This window comes from Halyomorpha halys, unplaced genomic scaffold, assembly GCF_000696795.3.
Source record: "Halyomorpha halys isolate HHAL.00 unplaced genomic scaffold, Hhal_1.1 Scaffold410.1, whole genome shotgun sequence".
Classification (NCBI taxonomy): domain Eukaryota; kingdom Metazoa; phylum Arthropoda; class Insecta; order Hemiptera; family Pentatomidae; genus Halyomorpha; species Halyomorpha halys.
Window position 1 is genome coordinate 587,287 of NW_027111460.1, and position 20,384 is coordinate 607,670.

At 30.4% G+C, this 20,384-nt stretch overlaps 2 protein-coding genes across 2 annotated transcripts in view; both read right to left on the reverse strand.

Annotated features, from left to right (window-relative positions):
• Nucleotides 1-393: 393 nt before the first annotated feature.
• Nucleotides 394-8,841, reverse strand: LOC106682392 (uncharacterized). Its single transcript, XM_014423211.2, has 7 exons — nt 8,778-8,841; nt 8,565-8,671; nt 7,674-7,836; nt 5,184-5,430; nt 3,801-3,914; nt 1,181-1,289; nt 394-773 (listed from the first exon to the last, which is right to left on the reverse strand). Exons 2-7 carry the CDS (start codon nt 8,665-8,667, stop codon nt 631-633), a joined length of 879 nt encoding a protein of 292 aa, XP_014278697.1. The 5' UTR covers nt 8,668-8,671; nt 8,778-8,841; the 3' UTR covers nt 394-630.
• A 7,928-nt stretch (nt 8,842-16,769) lies between these two features.
• LOC106682382 (uncharacterized) overlaps nt 16,770-20,384 on the reverse strand; it is a 15,927-nt gene continuing 12,312 nt past the window's right edge. Inside the window, exons 5-6 of the mRNA XM_014423196.2 lie at nt 19,124-19,291; nt 16,770-17,260 (exon numbers count right to left, since the gene is read on the reverse strand). Of these exons, the coding sequence (XP_014278682.1) occupies nt 16,849-17,260; nt 19,124-19,291 (580 nt within the window). The 3' untranslated portion in view covers nt 16,770-16,848. The remainder of the gene's footprint in view (nt 17,261-19,123; nt 19,292-20,384) is intronic.

Consider the following 20,384-nt stretch of genomic DNA (forward strand, 5'->3'; position numbering starts at 1 on the left):
TACTTATTTGTAATATTTCCTGACCTCACCCCAACCATCTTCTCCTCATTTAAAATATTAATTAAAACAATTCTGGTTTCAATGAAATGCATACTTAAAATTAATTGTGTTTTTATGATTAGGTACAACATGATACATTCAGTTTTGTTTCAGCCCCTTGTGGTTTTGAAGGCTTCCGATCTAATTGAGAGATCAGTTTAAAGTGCTAATTCGGATCAGATTTTCTCTGGATCGAGCTTGGTAAAGGTAATTGTTTTTATACTCTTTAATGATTATTAATAGCTCCCTTTACTGTTTTGTAAATTTTGTGATAAAAGTCACTCATTTACAAATTAAATAAGATATTTCATATCTCATGATACATAGTTAAAGAAATAGTATAATTACAATACATTTATAGAGTCATTTTTGACAAAATTTATTTAAAAATACAAATATACCAATGTTTTATTACAACAGTAGTATAAAATTAATTTCAGCTAAAAACAATTATACATATGTTTTTATCTTCATTTATTGGTAATGATATTCAAATAAAACATTTTTAAAACAGATAATATTTCTAAATGTGATTTTTATTTATTTATAGATACTTTTTTATTCTCCTTGTGTATCTTTCTATGTAACAATTCAGTCTAATGTTAAATACTTAAATGTACCATCGATTCCAAAGTTATCCTGGGTATCAGGTGGGCGTTTGGATTCATCAGAACATAATTTTGATGTTTCTAAAAACCACTCTCTCTTCTCTTCCAATAACTTTGCCCATTGTTCTGTAACATTAAAAGGTTTATTAATGCAGAATATACCAGCATAAAATTATGTTTAACACATTGACAAGTTGAATTCATTTCTAGGATGCCCTCTATGAGTTATTTCGTGATTTTAATTGTTATTTTTTAACTTACAGTATTAATGAATTTCATTGAATTTGATAAGAATAAAATTGTTTGTATTTCCTTCATGTTTCTCTTGTGAAATTTTAAACCGATATGTGAATTTTAAATTTTAAAAAAACTTCAACTAAGCATAATAGGAAGGAACATTTCTTATCATATGTTCATGTTCACTCAACATATCATAATGTTCCACTAGCCTATTGATCTGTTAATGAATGAATACATTTTAAATTGAAGTTGTATTATAAAATTTAGTTTGTATAAATTTATATGATTTATACCATTTAATTCTTCTGAAGAAAGCGCTGTACCTCCATTATAATCTTGAGGAAGTAATTCCAGTGGAAAATATTTTACTAGTGTTTTTTCATCCCCTGCCATGGTTTGGATCTATAGAAGAAGTATTAAAATAATTTCTCACTTTAAAAATTTATCAGTAAGCGGAGACTTTGAGAGATTATTCAGTAAGTAACATTGACAAGTTGTCCACACCATGTTTAAGCAATGAATGTTTAAAACTGCATTTTTCAAATAAGTTCGTTTTATAAAGTTATTATAAGCATTTTCAAAAAAGTTAAATATTATAAATGTAAGGGCTCAGAGAGGTTAAAAGGCTCAGACTTATTCGCAATGTGGGAATTAGTAGTAAAATTTAATGCTAGTTTTTGACCTACTGAAAAATAGCTATTCACATTCATAAATTAAACATAGTGGTGACAATACGATATATAACTGAAAGTGCTAAAATATGCTACGAAATTGCCCAAACATACAATTATTTTATCTCTAATGTAATTAATTACAGACATGCCTTAATTAAAAATTAAATAAAATGACAACTTCAGTTAAAGTTATATAAATTTTAAGATAAGGAAGAAAATATAAAACTAAATTTATTGTGTATTTGAAAAATATGTTTACGAATGTTTATCACAAAATAAAAATAAAACTATCAATTTCTCTTTTAGCCTTTAACATTTTTCCGTATTGAAAATAAAAATAAGAAATGAAAAAAAAACTATAGAAAAATCAATAATAAAATTATGACATAATAAATTAAATATAAAATGGATATAAAAATTAACCAGATATTTTCAAATGTAAATGACAAGTGTTTGAAGTGAAAAATCATTCAACGTTCTGTAACTTAAAAAAAAAAAATTGTACAGGAATTATTTGATTTTGTGACACAAGTAGAGATGAAACGGAAATAGTGAGGGGTAGGGGAGCAACACTGGTCACTTTTAGTAGGAAAAGTTTTATATTATAGCAGGAGAGTATGAGCTTACAGTAGCTTCACAATCCCAGTACTGCCGTGTAGCTTAAGTAGTAAAGTGCGTTAAAAATTTTTTCCTGCTAGAATTGATTTAGGAAATGGCTGTTCTATTCTAATTATTATTATTATTATAGAACTTAATTTTCTGCCTTAGGCTACAAGAGAGAACGCTTGATCATTATTAATACATTATTTCATTTATAGATGTCACTTCTGTTGCCCAGTCCAAAGACTGCCCCAATTAATTTTTTTTTTTCCTAAAAATAACCAAATAAAATTCTAATTATGGCTGTGGTATAATAAATGAAAATTTACTCTGATAAAAAAAAGTTATATTTTGTAAAATGAACAGCTTCGTTTGTCAAAGTTCTAACCAGAGTTGGGAAAAACTAATTGCAATTACAATTACTTTCCGTTTCCTGTGATTTGGAACTGCGAAAATGAAATAAAAGTTTTGATTTATAATTAAAACAACAGTGTAATCTCAATAGTCTGAATTTCAGTACTCCAAACATTACAGTTAATCCGAACTGGCATAAAATAAAAGTTACTTTTTTTAAGAAAACATTTTTGTTTTCAAATAAAATTTCATGTGTATAAAGGGAATTTTTAACTTCCCGATCTATAGGCAAGTTATTTTAATCACCGTGAAAATCAAAAGTGTCTATTTTTACAGTTTCCATATCTGTTTATCTAATTCCTATGGAAGTGTTCGTATTATATTTTGTTGAAATTATAAATACATAATAAATCATTTTATTCTGTAAAACTAATTTAATTAATAGTGGAAATTTGTATAATTAAAATCTTCATTTCTTTTTATCATGTTTCAAATAAATTTATACAAAGAGTATTTTTTGTTTTTATTTATATATTTTTTTCGCTTATAATTGAACAATCTTATTGTGCTAACAAATTAAATCATCATTTATTATAACTGGGTATGTAAAAGAAAACAATTTTTTTTTTTATTAAAATTCTTTTAAAACTTCAAACAGTCAAATTATCAATAAAATATGTAAAAAAAATTTAAATAAATAAATATAGTTACGTACATTCATATTGTTGATTTTACTTACACCATTTTTTCTAATCCGAACACCCCCTAGCACCAATTAGTTTGGATTACCGAGATTAGTCTGTACTTAAAGAACTACCATGATTGTACAAATGGCCTGAATTTACTATTACTAGTTGAACCAAAATAATTTAAATTACAAATTTCAGACAAACATAATAGCAATTAATTTTTGCCCAAAACTGGTTGTAACAGAAAAAATTTGCAAAATTGGATTTTCTCTTGGAAATCACTCCTAACAAATCTGTTTATAAAATTCATTGCCACCTATTGAAAAATTAAGGAACTATTAGTGTGATATAGTACTATCCAAAGACAATTCTTAGTAGGATATTGTAACTTAAAAGACCTATCTCTCAAAATTATGTTATTACTGTTAGAACCTTATCAAACTAAGATGAAGATGTAGTTGCCTGAAAATCTGAAACATGTCCATTTCAATAAAATAAAATAAAAATGTTCATTTAAAAACGACCGCACAAATCGCTTAGATTACTAAGATATTGTTAAATTAATTAAATAATAATATTAAATATGTTAAGCTCACCCGGTCAGTAATTTTTTTTGAGAAGATTCGCTTCAGTACAGCGTTGTTAATAAATTCAACAATTGGTGTAATATTGAAGATTATAATCCCCTTTAATTTGATTGGCACAGCAGACTTGAAATAAAGTAAAAAAATTATAAACAATCAAATAACAAAATTTTACATGCTATTATTTTATTTATTTGGATGCTGAGTTCAAAAAAAGTTTTATTCTAAAATGTTTCAAAAAAGGCGTTGAAACTTTTTTTTAAAAAAAAGGTTTATTCTAAAATTTTTCAATAAACTTGTAATATATCAATAATTTCTTAAAAGAAATGAACATGTAAATCATGGACTTCAAATGGATCTAGAAGATTGTAGTATCATTGATGCATTTCATTCTTTGAAATATTTTACTCAAAAAGTACAAAATTCACAACTAATATGCTATGATAGTTTTTAAAAAATAATTTCAGGGAAGATGAAACATATTATAATAATAATTATTTTTGTGAAAATGAATCACCCTGTTTTATGACTAATATAACAAAATAATTAATAAATAAAAAATATATTGGATCTTATTAGATTGTGATTCTTCCTCATCAATGTACTTTTTTATTCTAGTAATGATTTAAAAAATATATTTCATTTAATAAAATAGATAAATATGAACCATGAAAGAATTTGATTATTTACTAAAGCAGAAAATGGTTTTCACACAACTAGCTTGAACAGAATGGGAAAACGGAAATAGCCAATCGTACCCAATCCTTCTGAAATCATTCTTTGTTTCCGAAATGGCTTTGTTATTTGTTGTTAAACTTTTTATTCTAAATAGGAACAATGTAAATAACAATTTTTCTATTATTATTTTTAAGTAATTTAATTTTATTAATCTGAAAAAAAATTCTTATTGTTAATAGTTATAAAATATGGGCGAATATAAAATCTGAAATAATTTTATAATTATTTTTTTTCCATGGTTGTTATGACAATAATGAAATTTTACTTTCACTTACCTATATGTGAAATATATAGTAAGGGGAAGTACTGTTATCCTGAATAATAAACAAACAGCTGTTTTTGAATGGCACAAAGATTAATTTCATTTCAAAGTAGAATGGTAAGTGAAATTTGTGTGATGAACTCACTATATTTTCAACTTGGATTCTATTTATTTTCTTTAATTGTTTGTATTCTAAAATGATATTATGGTAACAGCTGTGTTCCCTGTGCAATAGTCTGAGGAGCTTGCTCCATGGGCTGGAAACCCCTGGCTTAAAGAATTTTAGTGGATTTAGTGTGGGTGGAGGATTGGTAATGTCAGCATGGAACCTTCGGGTTCACAGAGCTGTTTATAATTATTTATTTATATTAATTTAAAAAAAAAAAAAAAATTACCTGGTAGTATCGATCATCTGTCATGTTTGCTCCTATATTCAGTTTCGGTATAATGGAGGCATTACTTCCTTTCGTGTCTATCAACATGATAATTCCTGACATGCTTGGCCACATCACGAGCCCAAGCTCAACCATCATCAGGAGCCTCACATTATAGAGATGATTGTTAAACTTTTCTGCATTGAAACCACAGATCATGATCACTCTGTATCCTTCTGGAGTGGCTTTTGGTAAGTAGAACATCTTTCTGGGAAAGAAAAAGATAATATATATCTGTACAAGGTGTTTTGGGGCCTAAATGCCCTAGCTGACAACAGAATTAAGGATCTCAAAACAAGAAGAAATTCCCTATGAAGTTATATCTGTTAGCTCTTTGTTTAGGAGATATTCATGCCTAAAGATTTTCATTGTTATGAATTATAGTACTTTATTGATGAAATATAAACATTAATATTAAATGTTGTTCAAAGTGCTTAGCTTGAGCTTTAAACAAGTTTCCACAGCAACAGTGGCCGGACGGTGCTGGATGTATTACTGTCACACACTCCAGATCTGATACCACTGGATGTTTTTATTTAGAGTGACATTAATCCTTAGATGATGCTACCCTGGAGGAACATCTTATATTTTTTTTATCTCAGCAAAATTTCTTGGTATCTCAGGGCACTATTGTCGTCCCTCTGTCAGGACAATTAGTTTTGAGGTAGGAAGTGAGATGGATTGTTGTAAAGTACTAAAAGGAAGATGGTCTGGGTGTGTTCAAACAATGATGTGTGTTGTGGGCACCATATTAAAAAAAAATTAATTAATTTTAATATTTTGCTGTTTATGAATGTAATTCTCAGGGCTTTATGCCTAGTACCAGGGATCTTGTTCCAATAGACAGTTCTAGTAGTGCAAGAGCCAAGGAGAAAAAAGGCAGTTATTTCACCCCCCTCCCCAAAAAAAAAATTGTTGAATTACTTTATCCCATGCAAAATTATGTTTTTATAATATATTTTATTTATAGAATATTATATTATTATATGTAAATATAATATAGCTTAATGGAATGAATGATATTTTATTCGTACTCCTTGGAAAGAGATGAATCGGTTGGTATTCAATAACTGTATTAAAAGTCACTTAATGGTCTGGGTTGCGGTCAAAAAAGAACAAAAATAATTAGCAACTATTTATTTTCCAACGTTTCAAAAATGACCATGATAAAACTCCCGGCCAGTAATAAATAAAAAAAAAATTAATAAGCTTTTGTTTTTGGCCCAAAAAAAGGCTTCAAAAAGCTCCATAAAAACATAACAAAAAGGAAATATCTCTAAGGCCCTGTTTCATAATAAAGAACAAACTAATACTATTAGTCTTTTCGATTTAATTTAATACAATTACACTGACTTGTACAATAGTACTTTTTAACTCTTGTAATATCACTAATAGTCCTCCCTGTTATGAAAAAAATAAGTATTAGTGTAATTACCACGTTGTTTCTATATTTGTATTTTGAACTAATACTATTAACTTTCATTATGAAAAAGGCCCAGATTATGCAAACAACATAAAAGAAATTCGAAAAAAGATAAAACAAAATTTTAAATAAAATATTGCTTAAAGGAAAATATTTACAAAAATTAATCTATTGATAAAAAAAAAAAAAATAATGAATATCAACTTTGTCACAGCTAATAATTATTCAACATTTCACCCAACTTTCTAGAGCTTCATCAGGGCTGTTCAAGTTGATAGCCTTAGAGACTTTCAACTTCAAATAGCCCTATAAAAAAATAATACATTATAAATAAATAGTACATTAAACTAGCTTTAATTTGAATTTATTTGTACGTCGAATAGTTTTTGAGATATAGATTTCTCAAAATAAATTTACTAACTTAAGATTTTTCAGTGCATTTGTTTATGAAATGTTGCTTTTTAAAATGCTTTAACTTGAAGGCAAGTTGTTAAAAAAAAAAAAAAGGCCTCAAATAGTAGCATAAAAACAAACCAAAAAGGATATATCTCCAGATTATGCAAAATATTAATAAAAGAACTTAAAAAAAAGATAAAATAAAATATTTCTTGAAGAATAATAATTAAAAAAAAACTAATCTACTGATAAAATATTTGCAGATGTTGGTTTCATGGATTTTGTCTTATTCACAAATCCAATCTTTTGACAATATTATTGACAAATGAGTGGGTTTTATGCATCGGAATACTTTACTACTATAAGATTTATTAGTTTTCATTAAAAAAAGTTAAAAGTTCTTGAACATTTTTTTTTAAAGGGGGGGGCTCAAAATCCATGACAAGCTCCAACTCAACTCATCCTACCTACGCCTCAAACTGCCATCTTCGTAAAAATATATAAAATTTTACTCTATAAAAGATATTAAGGATTAATACAAACTTTTATAAAATTTAAAAACAAATCTCCAATAACCCTAAGTACGAATAGAAAAATCTAGTTTAAGTTCGATGAAAAAAAAAAATACTTACGTGAACTTACAAGATTCTATGAACTCATTGTTGAATGGATCACGAAGCGGAAATCCAAAGGTTTCTGGAAATTTTGAACGAGCCGTACAGAAGGTCTCAATCTTCTTTTTCGCGTCTTCTAAAGATTTCGTTCCATGAATGAACGCCGATAAAGAAATGTCATCTGTCATGAAAGTAAAAAAAAAAGAAGTTTTAAATGATATGAAATCTTATTTCTTTTTAATATCTATCTCTCTCTATATAAAAGAGAGCTGTCGAATCTTTGTCCACAATAAACTTAACACAAAAAAAACATTTCGACATGAGAAGTAATTAAAAATGATGAAATCCCCGAGTAGAAAAAGGAAAGAGGAATTCGAAGGTTTAGTGGAGCCCCAGAGCTCAACGCCGTATGTCCAGATAGGCCTTATAATTGTCATGTAAATCAGTGTTTTGTAATGAATTGGAAGTTTGGGCCGTTTGTCTAGTAAGTGCTGTAATAGTCGAAATCGACGTGCAGTTTCCTGTCTTTTCAGTCTTGTGTGAGGATTGCAGGTTAGTCATTTGTCCAGATGTAGCTAACAGTAAGGGCAACATTATTGAAGTATACTGTAGGGCAGTCAGTAGATTTAACAAAAAAATTTAAAAACCTTCAGTCGATATTTATAAAAATGGTCAGTTGGTCTGAATTTTTTGAATGTAGTGCTAATATTGATGCATAGGTGGTTTTTAATCTAAAACTATTTATGTTACTAAATAATAATAATAAAATCTACTATAATTTATAACTAACTATCAATTATGTTCATTAAATCTATATACATCTTCAAATATAGCAATAGCGAAGCATTACCGGGTCAGCTAGTTTTTAAAAAATAGTATAATATATATAATATAAAAACATAGTATTACCAATATCTTTGGGCAAGTGTGGTACTTTCGAAAGCCATTCCTTTAAAAGCTGTATATCAATTTCAATGTCTGCTTTGCTTTTGGTTTCATCGCTGATTTTCATTTTTCTGCAAATGCATTGGAAAATAATAATAATAATAATAATGCTAAATAGAAAAGTAAGAAACATACGAAGTAGAAATTTATATTAAATTAAATACCAAGATTTCATACCTCTGACGATCCACTATCTCAGAGTGTGTTAATGCGGCGTACCGTCAGCTCGATTATGTTGAACGAGTGAAGTGTCAGTTGCGTTTTAAACTAAATTATATCACATAAATTATTCATAAGGCATAAAAAACAAAGAATAGCTGATAATTAACAAAAAAAAAAAAGGGGCTGATTCTTGAACTTTGTATAGCGTGTTAAAAAAAAAAAAAAAACCCACATAAATTTGCTCACAGTTCCTCATAAGTTATTCACTTCGAATATTTTTCTCTCTGTTACTAATATAGACTTATTATTTATTAACGTTGATGTAAGTCATTGGTAAAATAGAATTATTTGAAAGTTTGGTTAAAGAAAGAATCACCTATAGGCCGGGTTCTACTCCTGCTTTGATGAAGTATCCATCTAACCTAAGAGGTCTCAGAGTGAGGGAAAGTAGTAAACATTAAAAAAACAAAAAAACATAATATTTGGGAAATTCAATACAAATTCTAGGAAATTTAAGATTTCAGTACTTTCTTCAAACTACGTATATTATGCCGTAGGGGGATAGTCCAGGGCCCTGTTTCACAATGAAAGCTAACAGTATTAGTTCATAGTACAAGTGTTAAAACTAGTGTGGTAATAATACTAATACTTATTTTTTTCATGATAGGGTTGACTATTAGTGATATTACAGGAATTAGAAAATACTGAAGTACAAGTTACTATTGTACAAATCTGTGTAATTGAATTAAGATAAATTTACAAAACTAATAGTATTAGTTTGTACTTTATTATGAAACAGGGTCAATAAAGGTAATAGAGTAGTAAAAGAAAACTATTTATTGTAAGCCCATTTTGCAGAGATTCGTCAGGGGTAAATGAAAAAACAAGATACAAACATTTTAGAATTAACAGAACATTAAAATAAAAAACATTTCAGAACAATTGTAACACTTCTACTGTATATAGAAGAAAATTAATAATAACAGTATAAGGAAATATACATGTAGGTAGACTGGAAACAAGTTACTAATAAATATAAACTCGTTGGTTTACAATAGATAGTTTTCAGCTCTTTTCTTTCAATACGAATATTGTGGTGAAACGTTTCTATACGTAATTAGTCTGTTTGAGTCAGCTGCTATCTATTGAGAGCATGGGCATAGACCGAGGGGAGCAGGGGGGAGCCGAACACCCCTAGATGTTTGGGACCAAAGGAAAAAAAATAAAGAAAATAGTAAACTTACTTGATCAATGATATCTTTCTGGAAACATGCTATAATTAGGAAGGTAATATCCGTTTTGAGCCATGATAATCAGTTCTCAGTATGGGTATTTCAAATATTTTAAAACCTGAGTCAAAAGTAGGTTTCGAGTAATTTTTTATGATGCCTAACGGACAGAAGTTTCTGCACACTGCGGTGGTCAAAACATGGACAAGGTCCATAATGGGAGAGGGTAGGTTGAATGGATTGTGTATGCTCAGCCTCCACCGAGATTTAGTTTTAACTAAACTAACTTTGATTTATCGAAGAAGGTAACCATCGCAAAAGAGGTGGTTAATATTTTTATATTAGCCCAAAAGACTAATGCTCTCCTAGCAAACTTCTTCATCACCTCTTATATTTTTGTATTTATGTACAATAATTAAGTTTATACTCCATTTTCAATAATTTATTGTGATTATTTGTAATAAAAATTTAAAAAGTAATGATTGAATTTTATGAAGTAGAAATAAAATGGTTGGGGTATTTCTTGGAATGCGGAATCTCATCTCTTTCTTTTACCCAACGTTTCAAAATAGAATACATATATATATTTTTTTTGTGTGTCTGTGTCTAATGGACAGGGACCTGCCCCCCTTTGCGAAATCCTGCCCATGGCCATGATTGAGAGAAATGAGCTAAGGAGAAATCAGGTTTAATTCAATTGCTATTATGAATGTTAATGATAGCAATGACCTGCGCGGAGGTACTTTCAAGAGTTTAATCTACCTAACGTAGCTGCTTTGCTAATTCTATTCGTTACTGCTAATTTGAGACTAAACGCCTGCTAAACTATTTTAATATAGTTGGGGATATCAGAGTTTTGTGCGCACTATTATGCTTATATTGGGAAGGTTGAAACGCGGCCTTTTATTTTTTATAAAAAAAAAAAAAAAAAATAACATTGCTCAAGGCAAGGACTTACACTTAACCAGGTAAAAATTTTCATCTCACTATGGACTCGCATCTGTCTAACTATTTTATATTTAACATATATAAGACAGCCCCCACAGACATACCTTACTTTCCAGACAACACTCTTCTTGACCTTTATACCTCTATTGGCTTAGATCTCATTGGTTACTCTCACTATTTTACCCTTGAATCTACGATATTATTTGGCTTCCTAAAAATCTTCTATTCCAAATTTTAAGATGTCCAATTTGGTGAATTCCCCTTGTCCCCCACCTCTTGCCTACATACAATTCGATTGGACAAAGTCCCCTTCCAGCTTTGCATCCTCTTCGTATACTTCTTTTAATGTATATATTTTGGCCAAAGGACAATAGATCATTAGAATAGTTAATAGTCTTATGAGAAGAAGACCTCAACCTTCAGCTGAGTTCTTCCTAGTTTTTAAGAATATAGTTTTAATGTTTATTTTTATTTATTTATCAAATAAATAAATACAGTTTTAATGTTTATATAACATTATATTCGTACGTGAATAAATTATTGAAAATAACAAAAGAACTTTAGGATAAATAAAAAGGTAATTTTGTTTGGAATAAGTTTTAATCAAAGTTGGGAAAAAATTAGCTATTGTTGAAACTAATAAATTTTTTTTATTGTTGAAATTTTATTTTTTTTTCACTATTTTATATAATGATAAAAATGATATATTATTTATCAATATATAATGATATATTATTATCAATATACAATGATATATTATTCATCAATAATATATAAATTATGATATATTGTTTATCAATATATTATATTTACTTATCAATGGTCGTATCCATGGATATTTTAGCTATTACTTTCAAATATAGCTAATTTTTGCCATAATTTATTTTAAATATTTCTTTCTACATAATAACTTGCATATTTTTTGTAAAACTTAAAATTTAGGCAGTTTTAAGAAGTTGAAAAATTTATTTTAAGTTTTAATAATATAAAATCGTTTGAGACAAGGTAATATTTATTAAATAAATCAATTTTATATCCAAATCCGTCTCAACACTTTATTTATTCATTAGTCCAACGTTTGACGTTTGGCCTTTCTAGCCATCTTCAGGGACATCTTCAATATAAAAATCCTTCTCACATTAATTTATAATTTCTATTTGCAGGCTATTCTGCCCAGGTCATTTTCTTTATTTAAAGTTCAAACCTCTTTATTTAAAATTTAAAACCATTAACATTTATTTTTTCTATAAGATTATCAACAGTATAAAACACCACACCATATAACAAACCATTTATAACCTTGACATTTAACACATTTATAAATGGTTTGTTATATGGTGTGGTGTTTTATACTGTTGATAATCTTATAGAAAAAATAAATGTTAATGGTTTTAAATTTTAAATAAAGAGGTTTGAACTTTAAATAAAGAAAATGACCTGGGCAGAATAGCCTGCAAATAGAAATTATAAATTAATGTGAGAAGGATTTTTATATTGAAGATGTCTCTGAAGATGGCTAGAAAGGCCGAAACGTTGGACTAATGAATAAATAAAGTGTTGAGACGGATTTGGATATAAAATTGATTTATTTAATAAATATAAAATCGTTTAATTCAATTAGTTTCGGTATAAATCTTCTTAGTTTGGGAAAAAAATTGAGATTCTTAATCTAAGTAGTTTAGTTTTTATTTATGTTTGCATAAATGTAGAGAATAAATATGCTATGTATTAATATTATAACTTATACAATGACAGGTCGATTGTGGATTTGAGTGTTATGTGCACATTTTAAATTTTTACTGCACGATTTCACACATTTTGAGTTTTTACTGAACAAAAAACCGCATTCCAATCGTAAATATTGTTATGACTAAAACTTTTTATATTTCTGATCGATAAAAATATAAACATTTTTTTCTAGTTCTTCCTTGCTTACATTGGTTATAATTTTCGCTTTTAGTTTTTCATATAGTTTAGGATGAGAACGTATATGTACGTATATGAGGTTCAATAACATGTTGAAAATTATTTAAAAACATATTAAATATTGTCACAGGATTTACGGAGTTGAACTTTGAAGCTCCATTAAACCTTCCAATTTCTCTCATATCCATTCCTTCGTAAAAAACCTCAATGATCCTTACTTTGTTGTAAATCGAATTATACATAAAGCCTGAACTAGATATCATTCCTTCCATTATAAACTCCCTATATACACAAACCCACTAGTTTCTAACCTTACTTCTTCTTCCGTTGCTGACAATATTCCGAAGCATCCGAAAAGAAGATGACCACTAGACCTTCAAATGTCTAGAGTGCTACCAATGGGTAGTTTCTCAAGATCCATTTACCACTCCATTATAAATTTACATCATATTTACTGGGTGTATCATTACAGTTGTAAATTTCTATAAAGATAAAAAAAATCCATAAACATGGAATATTTTACATTATAACAGGTCCAAAAAAAAATTATTGACCAATTTTTCTATATTATTAAAAAAAAAAATGACAAAAAAAAAAAAATGATAGAGGAATGAAAAATATAATGGAATTAGCATATCTCTAAAATATTGATGGGACATACACAAAAATATATATATATATATATATTTTTTAAATATTTATTTATTGCTATTTACAACTGTACACCATAATACATTTAGTAAATCTGATCTAAGTTAAATCGGAGTGTTACAGGCGTGTAGAGAAACTACTCATTGGTAGCACTCTAATGACATTTTACATTAGCTGGTCTCGTGGCCATCTTCTTTTCAGGCGCCTCGGAGGATTGTCAGGAATGAAAGAGGATGCAAGATTAGAAACTAGGGGGTTTGAGTGGTTAGAGAGTTTATTATGGAAGGAGTGATATCTGGTTCGGCCTAGATCGGTTACATATGGAACATTAAGGTGTTTATGTATGATTTTATTTTTGACAAAGTAAGGAGCATTGAAAAATATTTTTAAAAAAAAAGTTAACAATGACGTGAAACAATTTTTTTTTTATCTGAAACTGATTATCGACACTTTATTTCTTTATTTTTTTCAATTGTTTGCTAATTGAACGCTTTTGTATATTCATATGAAACACGTTTTAGAACATAATAAAAATGATGCATATTAATTGACAATTATCTTTTTTTATAATGATTTATAAAAACACTTATTTAACCACAACCTCATTTCAAAGGATGCTTATTTTACGCAATCATTGTAGGAGACAATGCATGAGCTAATACTGTATGCATATTTCTTGACGCGTTCGCTGTTCTTGTATCGTTCTCCTGCTTAACACCGGCTCTACTCAAACGTTCTCAAGAAATGGTTATTCCTCTATAGTGGATTTCCTTCGATCAACATATGAAGAAGAGTTTGTTCGCTTAATTTTTTTTCTTTTTTAATTTATTTAATGATATTTATGACTGTACTTACATTAAAATAAAATAATAAAAGTAAATTTGATGAAATCATAATGATATGATACGGATGTGTAAAACAACCACCCATAGGCAGACCTCTAATAATAAGAAGGTCACGAGGCCATTTTCTTTTGAAAGGAAGACGAAGCAAGGTTAGAAACTTGTGAGTGTGGGATTTTATTTACTTAGAAACTTAGGTGGTTAGGGAGTTTATTATTGAAGTATTGATATCTGGTTCGGGAAATTAAGGTCTTCATGGATGATTTTATTTGTGACAAGGTAAGGTGCATTGAAGATTTTACGATGGATTTAGGATTCTAAGGATTGGATACGAGAGGAATACGTACGTTAAATGGAGCCCCAAAAACTCAACTCCGTATGCCCAGATAGGCCTTATTATAGTCACGTAGATCAGTATTTTGCAATTAGTTGGAAGTTCGGACCGTTTGTCTAGTAAATTACATATCTTTCTTTTACCCAACGTTACAGAATGGACGTGTGTGTAAGGGGCTGAGGTCTGCCCCCCTTTGACGAAATTCTGCCTTGCATTCGGTAAATTTGATGTAATTTTTTAATGGAGTGATACAGGCGTATAGAAAAACTACCCATTGGCAGAACTCTGTTAACATTTTTATATTAGAAGGTCTCGTGGCCATATTCTTTTCAGGAGCCTCGGAGTATTGTCAGGATTGGAAGAGTAAGCAAGGTTAGTGGGTTTGGGTGGTTAGGGAGTTTATTATGGAAGGATTGATATCTGGTTCGGGCTAGATCGGTCTCAAATAAAACATTAAGGTCTTTATGTATGATATTATTTGTGACAAAGTAAGGAGCATTGAGGATTTTACGAAGGATTATGGATTGTAAGGATTGAATACTAGAGGAATTCGAAGGTTTAGTGAAGCCCAAAAGCTTACCTCCGTATGTCCAGATAGGCCTTATAATTGCCATGTATATCAGTCATTTGTAATTAGTTGGAAGTTTGAACCGTTTTTCTCTGCTGTAATAATCGGAAACGACGTGCAGTTTCATGTCTTTTCAGTCTTGTGTGAGGATTCCAAGTTAGCTTTATCCAGATGCAGTCCATGATATCAGATCTGTTCTACAGGGGTAAGAGCAACATTAATAAAGTATACTGTAGGGCAGTCGATAGATTTACGACGAAGAGTAAAGGTGATCTGTTGGGATTGATTTCATTCTCCAATTTCGGCACCATTCTTCGAAGGTTTTCCTTAATTTAGAATTAACTCACTAACAACAATATAAGATTTTGGCTCTTCGGTCCACAGCGTTCTTCTGTAAAACTAATAAATCAATCGACAATAGCATTATAACAATGCATATTCACGTGTTTACGTATTATTTGCTAATTTTAGCGTAACAGGATAATCAGGAGTGGGCTAAATTTTGATTACAATATTTCATTGACAGCAATGAAAGTAAATAAAATTGTACATTAATGAGTGTATATGAATATGTGTTAGTGTAATTTACTTTTTTTTCATTACACTTTTATTTAAATTTATCTTATTTTCAATTCATTTTAGGAAAAAGGGCGTTATGATAACTTCTCTTCTAGGATAGCTTTTTAAGATATGAAAGCGAATGTTGTTGTTAACCAGTTTTCCTTGCAATGCGATACACAATATCAACACCAGAATATCAGCATCACATGTCATTTACAAAACTTCACATGTTTTTTAAGAACTTGCTTTTCTAACAAACTCCCTTTTTTCTATCTTCCGCCTCAATATCAAATTAAATTTATCACAAAGCAAATAAAAATAGTAAATTAAATAAATAATTTATTAAATATCTGTATATTGCATCTAAGATGTGTTTGCCTGTACCTTTTGTTCCCAGTAGGAGGAGTAAGGTTTGTTATGGTGAAGAGGGGAGAAGGAACTAGGGTGGGGGATGCACGAGTTCACTTCCCCTACAGCCAAACTCATCTTAGATGCATTATGTCTCATACACCTACTTTTTTGTACGTAGTGTTCTGATAGTAATAAATGATAAAGAGTAATATTCTTTATTTCTTGAATATTTCAGTTTTTTTTTATTGTTTCATTTGTTTGAATTATAATAATATCTTCTAAAGTTATATAATAAAGATTCCATTGTAAAATTTTGTGTAATTAACTTTATTGTTCTAATGGGCTCATAAATGCATTTACTAGATGTTTGTTAGTTGACGTGATTGTACTAAAAAATTCGCCAAGGCAGAAATGTTGTAAATACAATTATGTCGATTTACAAACATCTAGTAAATGCCAAGACAATAAAATCAACTATACCAAAATTTTCAGTTGGGTCATTATTCTTCCAAAGCAGCGATAAGTCTTTGCAATTATTTTTTCCCCAATATGGGTTTGCTTTAGAAAGAATGATTAGGATTAAAAAAAAAAAAGGAATAATAAAGGATTCTTTTATTACAGATATTTTAAGTTCCTTAAGCAAGCTCACATCAGATTTTTTAGTTTATTCACTTATTCAGGAAAGAGTTTCAGCAAAACTTTTTAATTCGGCCCCCATTCCATCTACCAGAGCGGGATCGGGTTTGAAGAGCTCTAAAGCATAACCTTCCTTACCGCCCGTTTCCAATAATTTCTGAATGTCAATCTGTTTGCCCACATCTTCTGACATAAATAAATTTGGGTACCTGGTCAGGTGTAAATATAAACCTACAAAATTATACTTCTCCATGCCGGCTAAGATCTCTTCCAAGTCTGGTTTGTTACCTCTATACTGATACTTGTTCAGGGTATTTAAAAGAGAGTCGTGATATGTCTTTATCAGAAGATTGAAGTTTTCACGTCGAACTGAGGGCTCTATAGATAGATACATGAAGTAATTTAAGTCTAAGCATGGTGATCCGTAATGAATCATTTGAAAATCAACCAATCTGTAAAAAAAGAAAATATATTTAGAACAATAAAAAGATATGTTGTAATGATATTTTACATCTATAGTAAAGTTTTTTTTAATATTTATTTATTGCTATTTACAACTGTACATTATAATACATTTAGTAAATCTGATCTAAGTTAAATTGGAGTGTTACAGGCGTGTAGAGCAACTACCCACTGGTTGCACTCTAATGACATTTTACATTAGCTGGTCTCGTGCCCATCTTCTTTTCAGGCGCCTCAGAGGATTGTCAGGAATGGAAGAGGATGCAAGATTAGAAACTAAGGGGTTTGAGTGGTTAGAGAGTTTATAATGGAAGAAGTGATATTTGGTTCGGGGTAGATCCGTTACATAGGGAACATTAAGGTCTTTATGTATGATTTTATTTGTGACAAAGTAAGGAGCATTGAGGATTTTATGTAGGACTTTGCATTGTAAGGATTGAATACGAGAGGAATTCGAAGGTTTAGTGGAGCCCCAAAGCTCAACTCCATATGTCCAGATTGGCCTTATTATAGTTTTTTTTTTTTTTTTTCTCAAAACCCCTTCAAAATTTTAATGGCGTATTTATAAACAATGAACTTTCTCCTTTTTCTGTAGAACATCTACATTCTAAGGAGTCTTTTGGAGTGCATTATTTTTGTTGTCAGAATTTATAAAAGAGTGTAATGTGTTGGGGCACACATTATTTCTGAATTTAACAAACTTAAATCTAATAAAAACTTAATCCTAATACTACATGACCTTACGTAGTGTGTTGCCAACGCACCGGAGGGGGGGCAGGTGTTAACGTGTTGAATAACGGATTCGTACAGTACTGAAGTGAATCGAAAAATTTGATGTATCGTTGCTTGATGAACTGCAGCACAGTAGGCAACTCCAACAATTGATGCAGCTCCGGTGGCCTCTTCCTCCTCCACGATGTTGTGCGTACGATTTTCCTCAACATCGAATCCTGAAAAGTTTGAAGAAGGCGCTGGGTTCCATCCGATATGTGGGTAAACAATGGTGCCCCATATAGTAGTGCTGGTCTCAGAATACTTTTGTATATCTGCAGCTTCAATCTCAATGAGAGAGCCGGAGAAGTGAGGAGGTGGTTGAGACGATATGACTTTCGTCTTACTGTTCTCGCCTTCTGATATAAATGGGCAGAAAGGTTACTTATTATAGTCATGTAGATCAGTCTTTTATAATGTGTTGGAAGTTCAGACCGTTTGTCTAGTAAGTGCTGTAATAGTCGAAATCGACGTGTAGTTTCCTGTCTTTTCAGTCTGGTGTGAGGATTCCAAGTTAATCGCTTGTCCAGATGTAGTCCAAGGTAGCGGATCTATTCGACAGGGGTAAGAGTAACATCGTTAAATGAAACTGTAGGGCAGTCAGTAGGTAAAGTAAAGTAAAACTAAAAATATTAACTGTAGCTATGAAATGAAAATGAACATTAAAAAAAAAAAATTAATAGAAGGAAATAGATAATGCAAATATGATTAAGAAAAATATTAACGCTTTAGTGTATAAAAAATAATAGATATAAGTAGAACATGGAAGGATTATACTTAGTGTTATAATTTTAAGTTATGAATTATTTGTGATTTAGAAATAACTTAAAATTACGAGAACATTGCAGGTGCGGTCTGTGAACAACACAAATAAGTAAAAACTTATATATCAGTGCCAGCATTTTATAACAACTTAACAGGTTGGCAGATATATCATTTATATTTATTTATATTATATTAATAAATTAATAAAAGATTTAGGAAAATAAGTATATTTATGGTATTTCTAAAGTCTTGTAATCTACATGAAGTATGGGAAGGAGCTCTGAATCATATTAAGAACCTTTATTGAGATGGCTTACTTTATTCCAATAGGTCGCTTGTCCCAGTCATATTTGAAGACAATGTTATTTTTGTGACAGTCCCCATGATTTAATAGATTGAATTTGGTTTCATCCAACTCTGAAAATGCTTTTAGCTTTTGAAACAAAGATTCTTTAGTAAGTTTTATCTTATCTACAATTGGAGTCCTGAAAAAAAAGAAGATAAATAACAATAATGGAGTAGTATTATGAAATTTAGTTATGAGAATCAGGTAAGAATTTGTTTTGATAACTGTGAAGAGTCCTGACTATATGTGTATATACTAGTTACCCTAGAAAGCAGAATCGAGAAATTTGAATAGAAGGTCCTCCATACAATTACAGGAGCAATCTGGGATCAGAGCCTTGAAATATGGAGGAGAACTAACAGTGAATTGTTTGCAGACTGGTCAATCAATGTCTCACGATATCAAAGCAAGGAGGTTAAAATGGTGGGGGGGGCATGTGGCTCGAAGCAATTCATCAGGACGCCTCTAAACATCAATTACTGCCAGTATAGAGGGCAAGAGACCACGTGGAGGCCAAAAACCAGATGGATAGTGTCGGATTTAAGTAATTCGAATTTTCTGGTTCTTTTTTGAATTTGTATAAAGTCGAGGTCGGGGATCTCATTTTCTGATGCCCCTCCTTGCCGCGGACCCCAAAAGACCCCGAAGACGCCGCGACTGCAATGCCGCCCCAGGCTAAGCATCATGCAAGCTAGGACCTGGTCTGCCCCTACCGTCACGCCAGAGTCCAGGACTTGCTGGCCAGCCACCGATCGAAACAGACACATCTTTCAGAAACCAGGAGAAGCGATTTCATGTTTTCACCATTTCGCCCACAGCACAACTGGTCGAGGGAAGCGGCTAGAGGGCGTAACCGCGACGGCGGAGACGTCACCAGATAAGCCATTGTTCTATTACCCATGTTTATAGTATTACATCGTCAAAATAATAACTTAAATTAACACACTAACACAGTTGCCCTTCCAGGGAATTAATATTTGAATTAGAAAGAAATATATGCATGCTTTATAGCAGAAATGGTCTCACATTTTCAACCACCCTTTTAATACAATTTAAAAATACAATCGGGTTACTTGAAGTACGGCACGAGCAGGTCTCGATGTAAGCAGATAGAGAGATTCTTTAAAGATGCAAAAGAGCTGCATGCAGCAAACTGGAAAGCAGTAGCCCAATACAGGCAAGCGTGGAGAAGGCTGGTTAGGGCGGCCAAAGATCTACAAGGTCTGTAGAGC

What these genes read in the sequence shown, in the direction of transcription:
- LOC106682392 (XM_014423211.2), bottom strand. Translation starts at nt 8,667, where the DNA reads ATGAAAATCAGCGATGAAACCAAAAGCAAAGCAGACATTGAAATTGAT. An exon ending in ATAGAATCTTGTAAGTTCAC is followed by an intron (nt 5,431 to 7,673) that starts GTAAGTATTTTT and finishes TTTCTTTCCCAG; the next exon opens with AAAGATGTTCTACTTACCAA. An exon ending in CAAAAAAAATTACTGACCGG is followed by an intron (nt 1,290 to 3,800) that starts GTGAGCTTAACA and finishes CTTCTTCTATAG; the next exon opens with ATCCAAACCATGGCAGGGGA.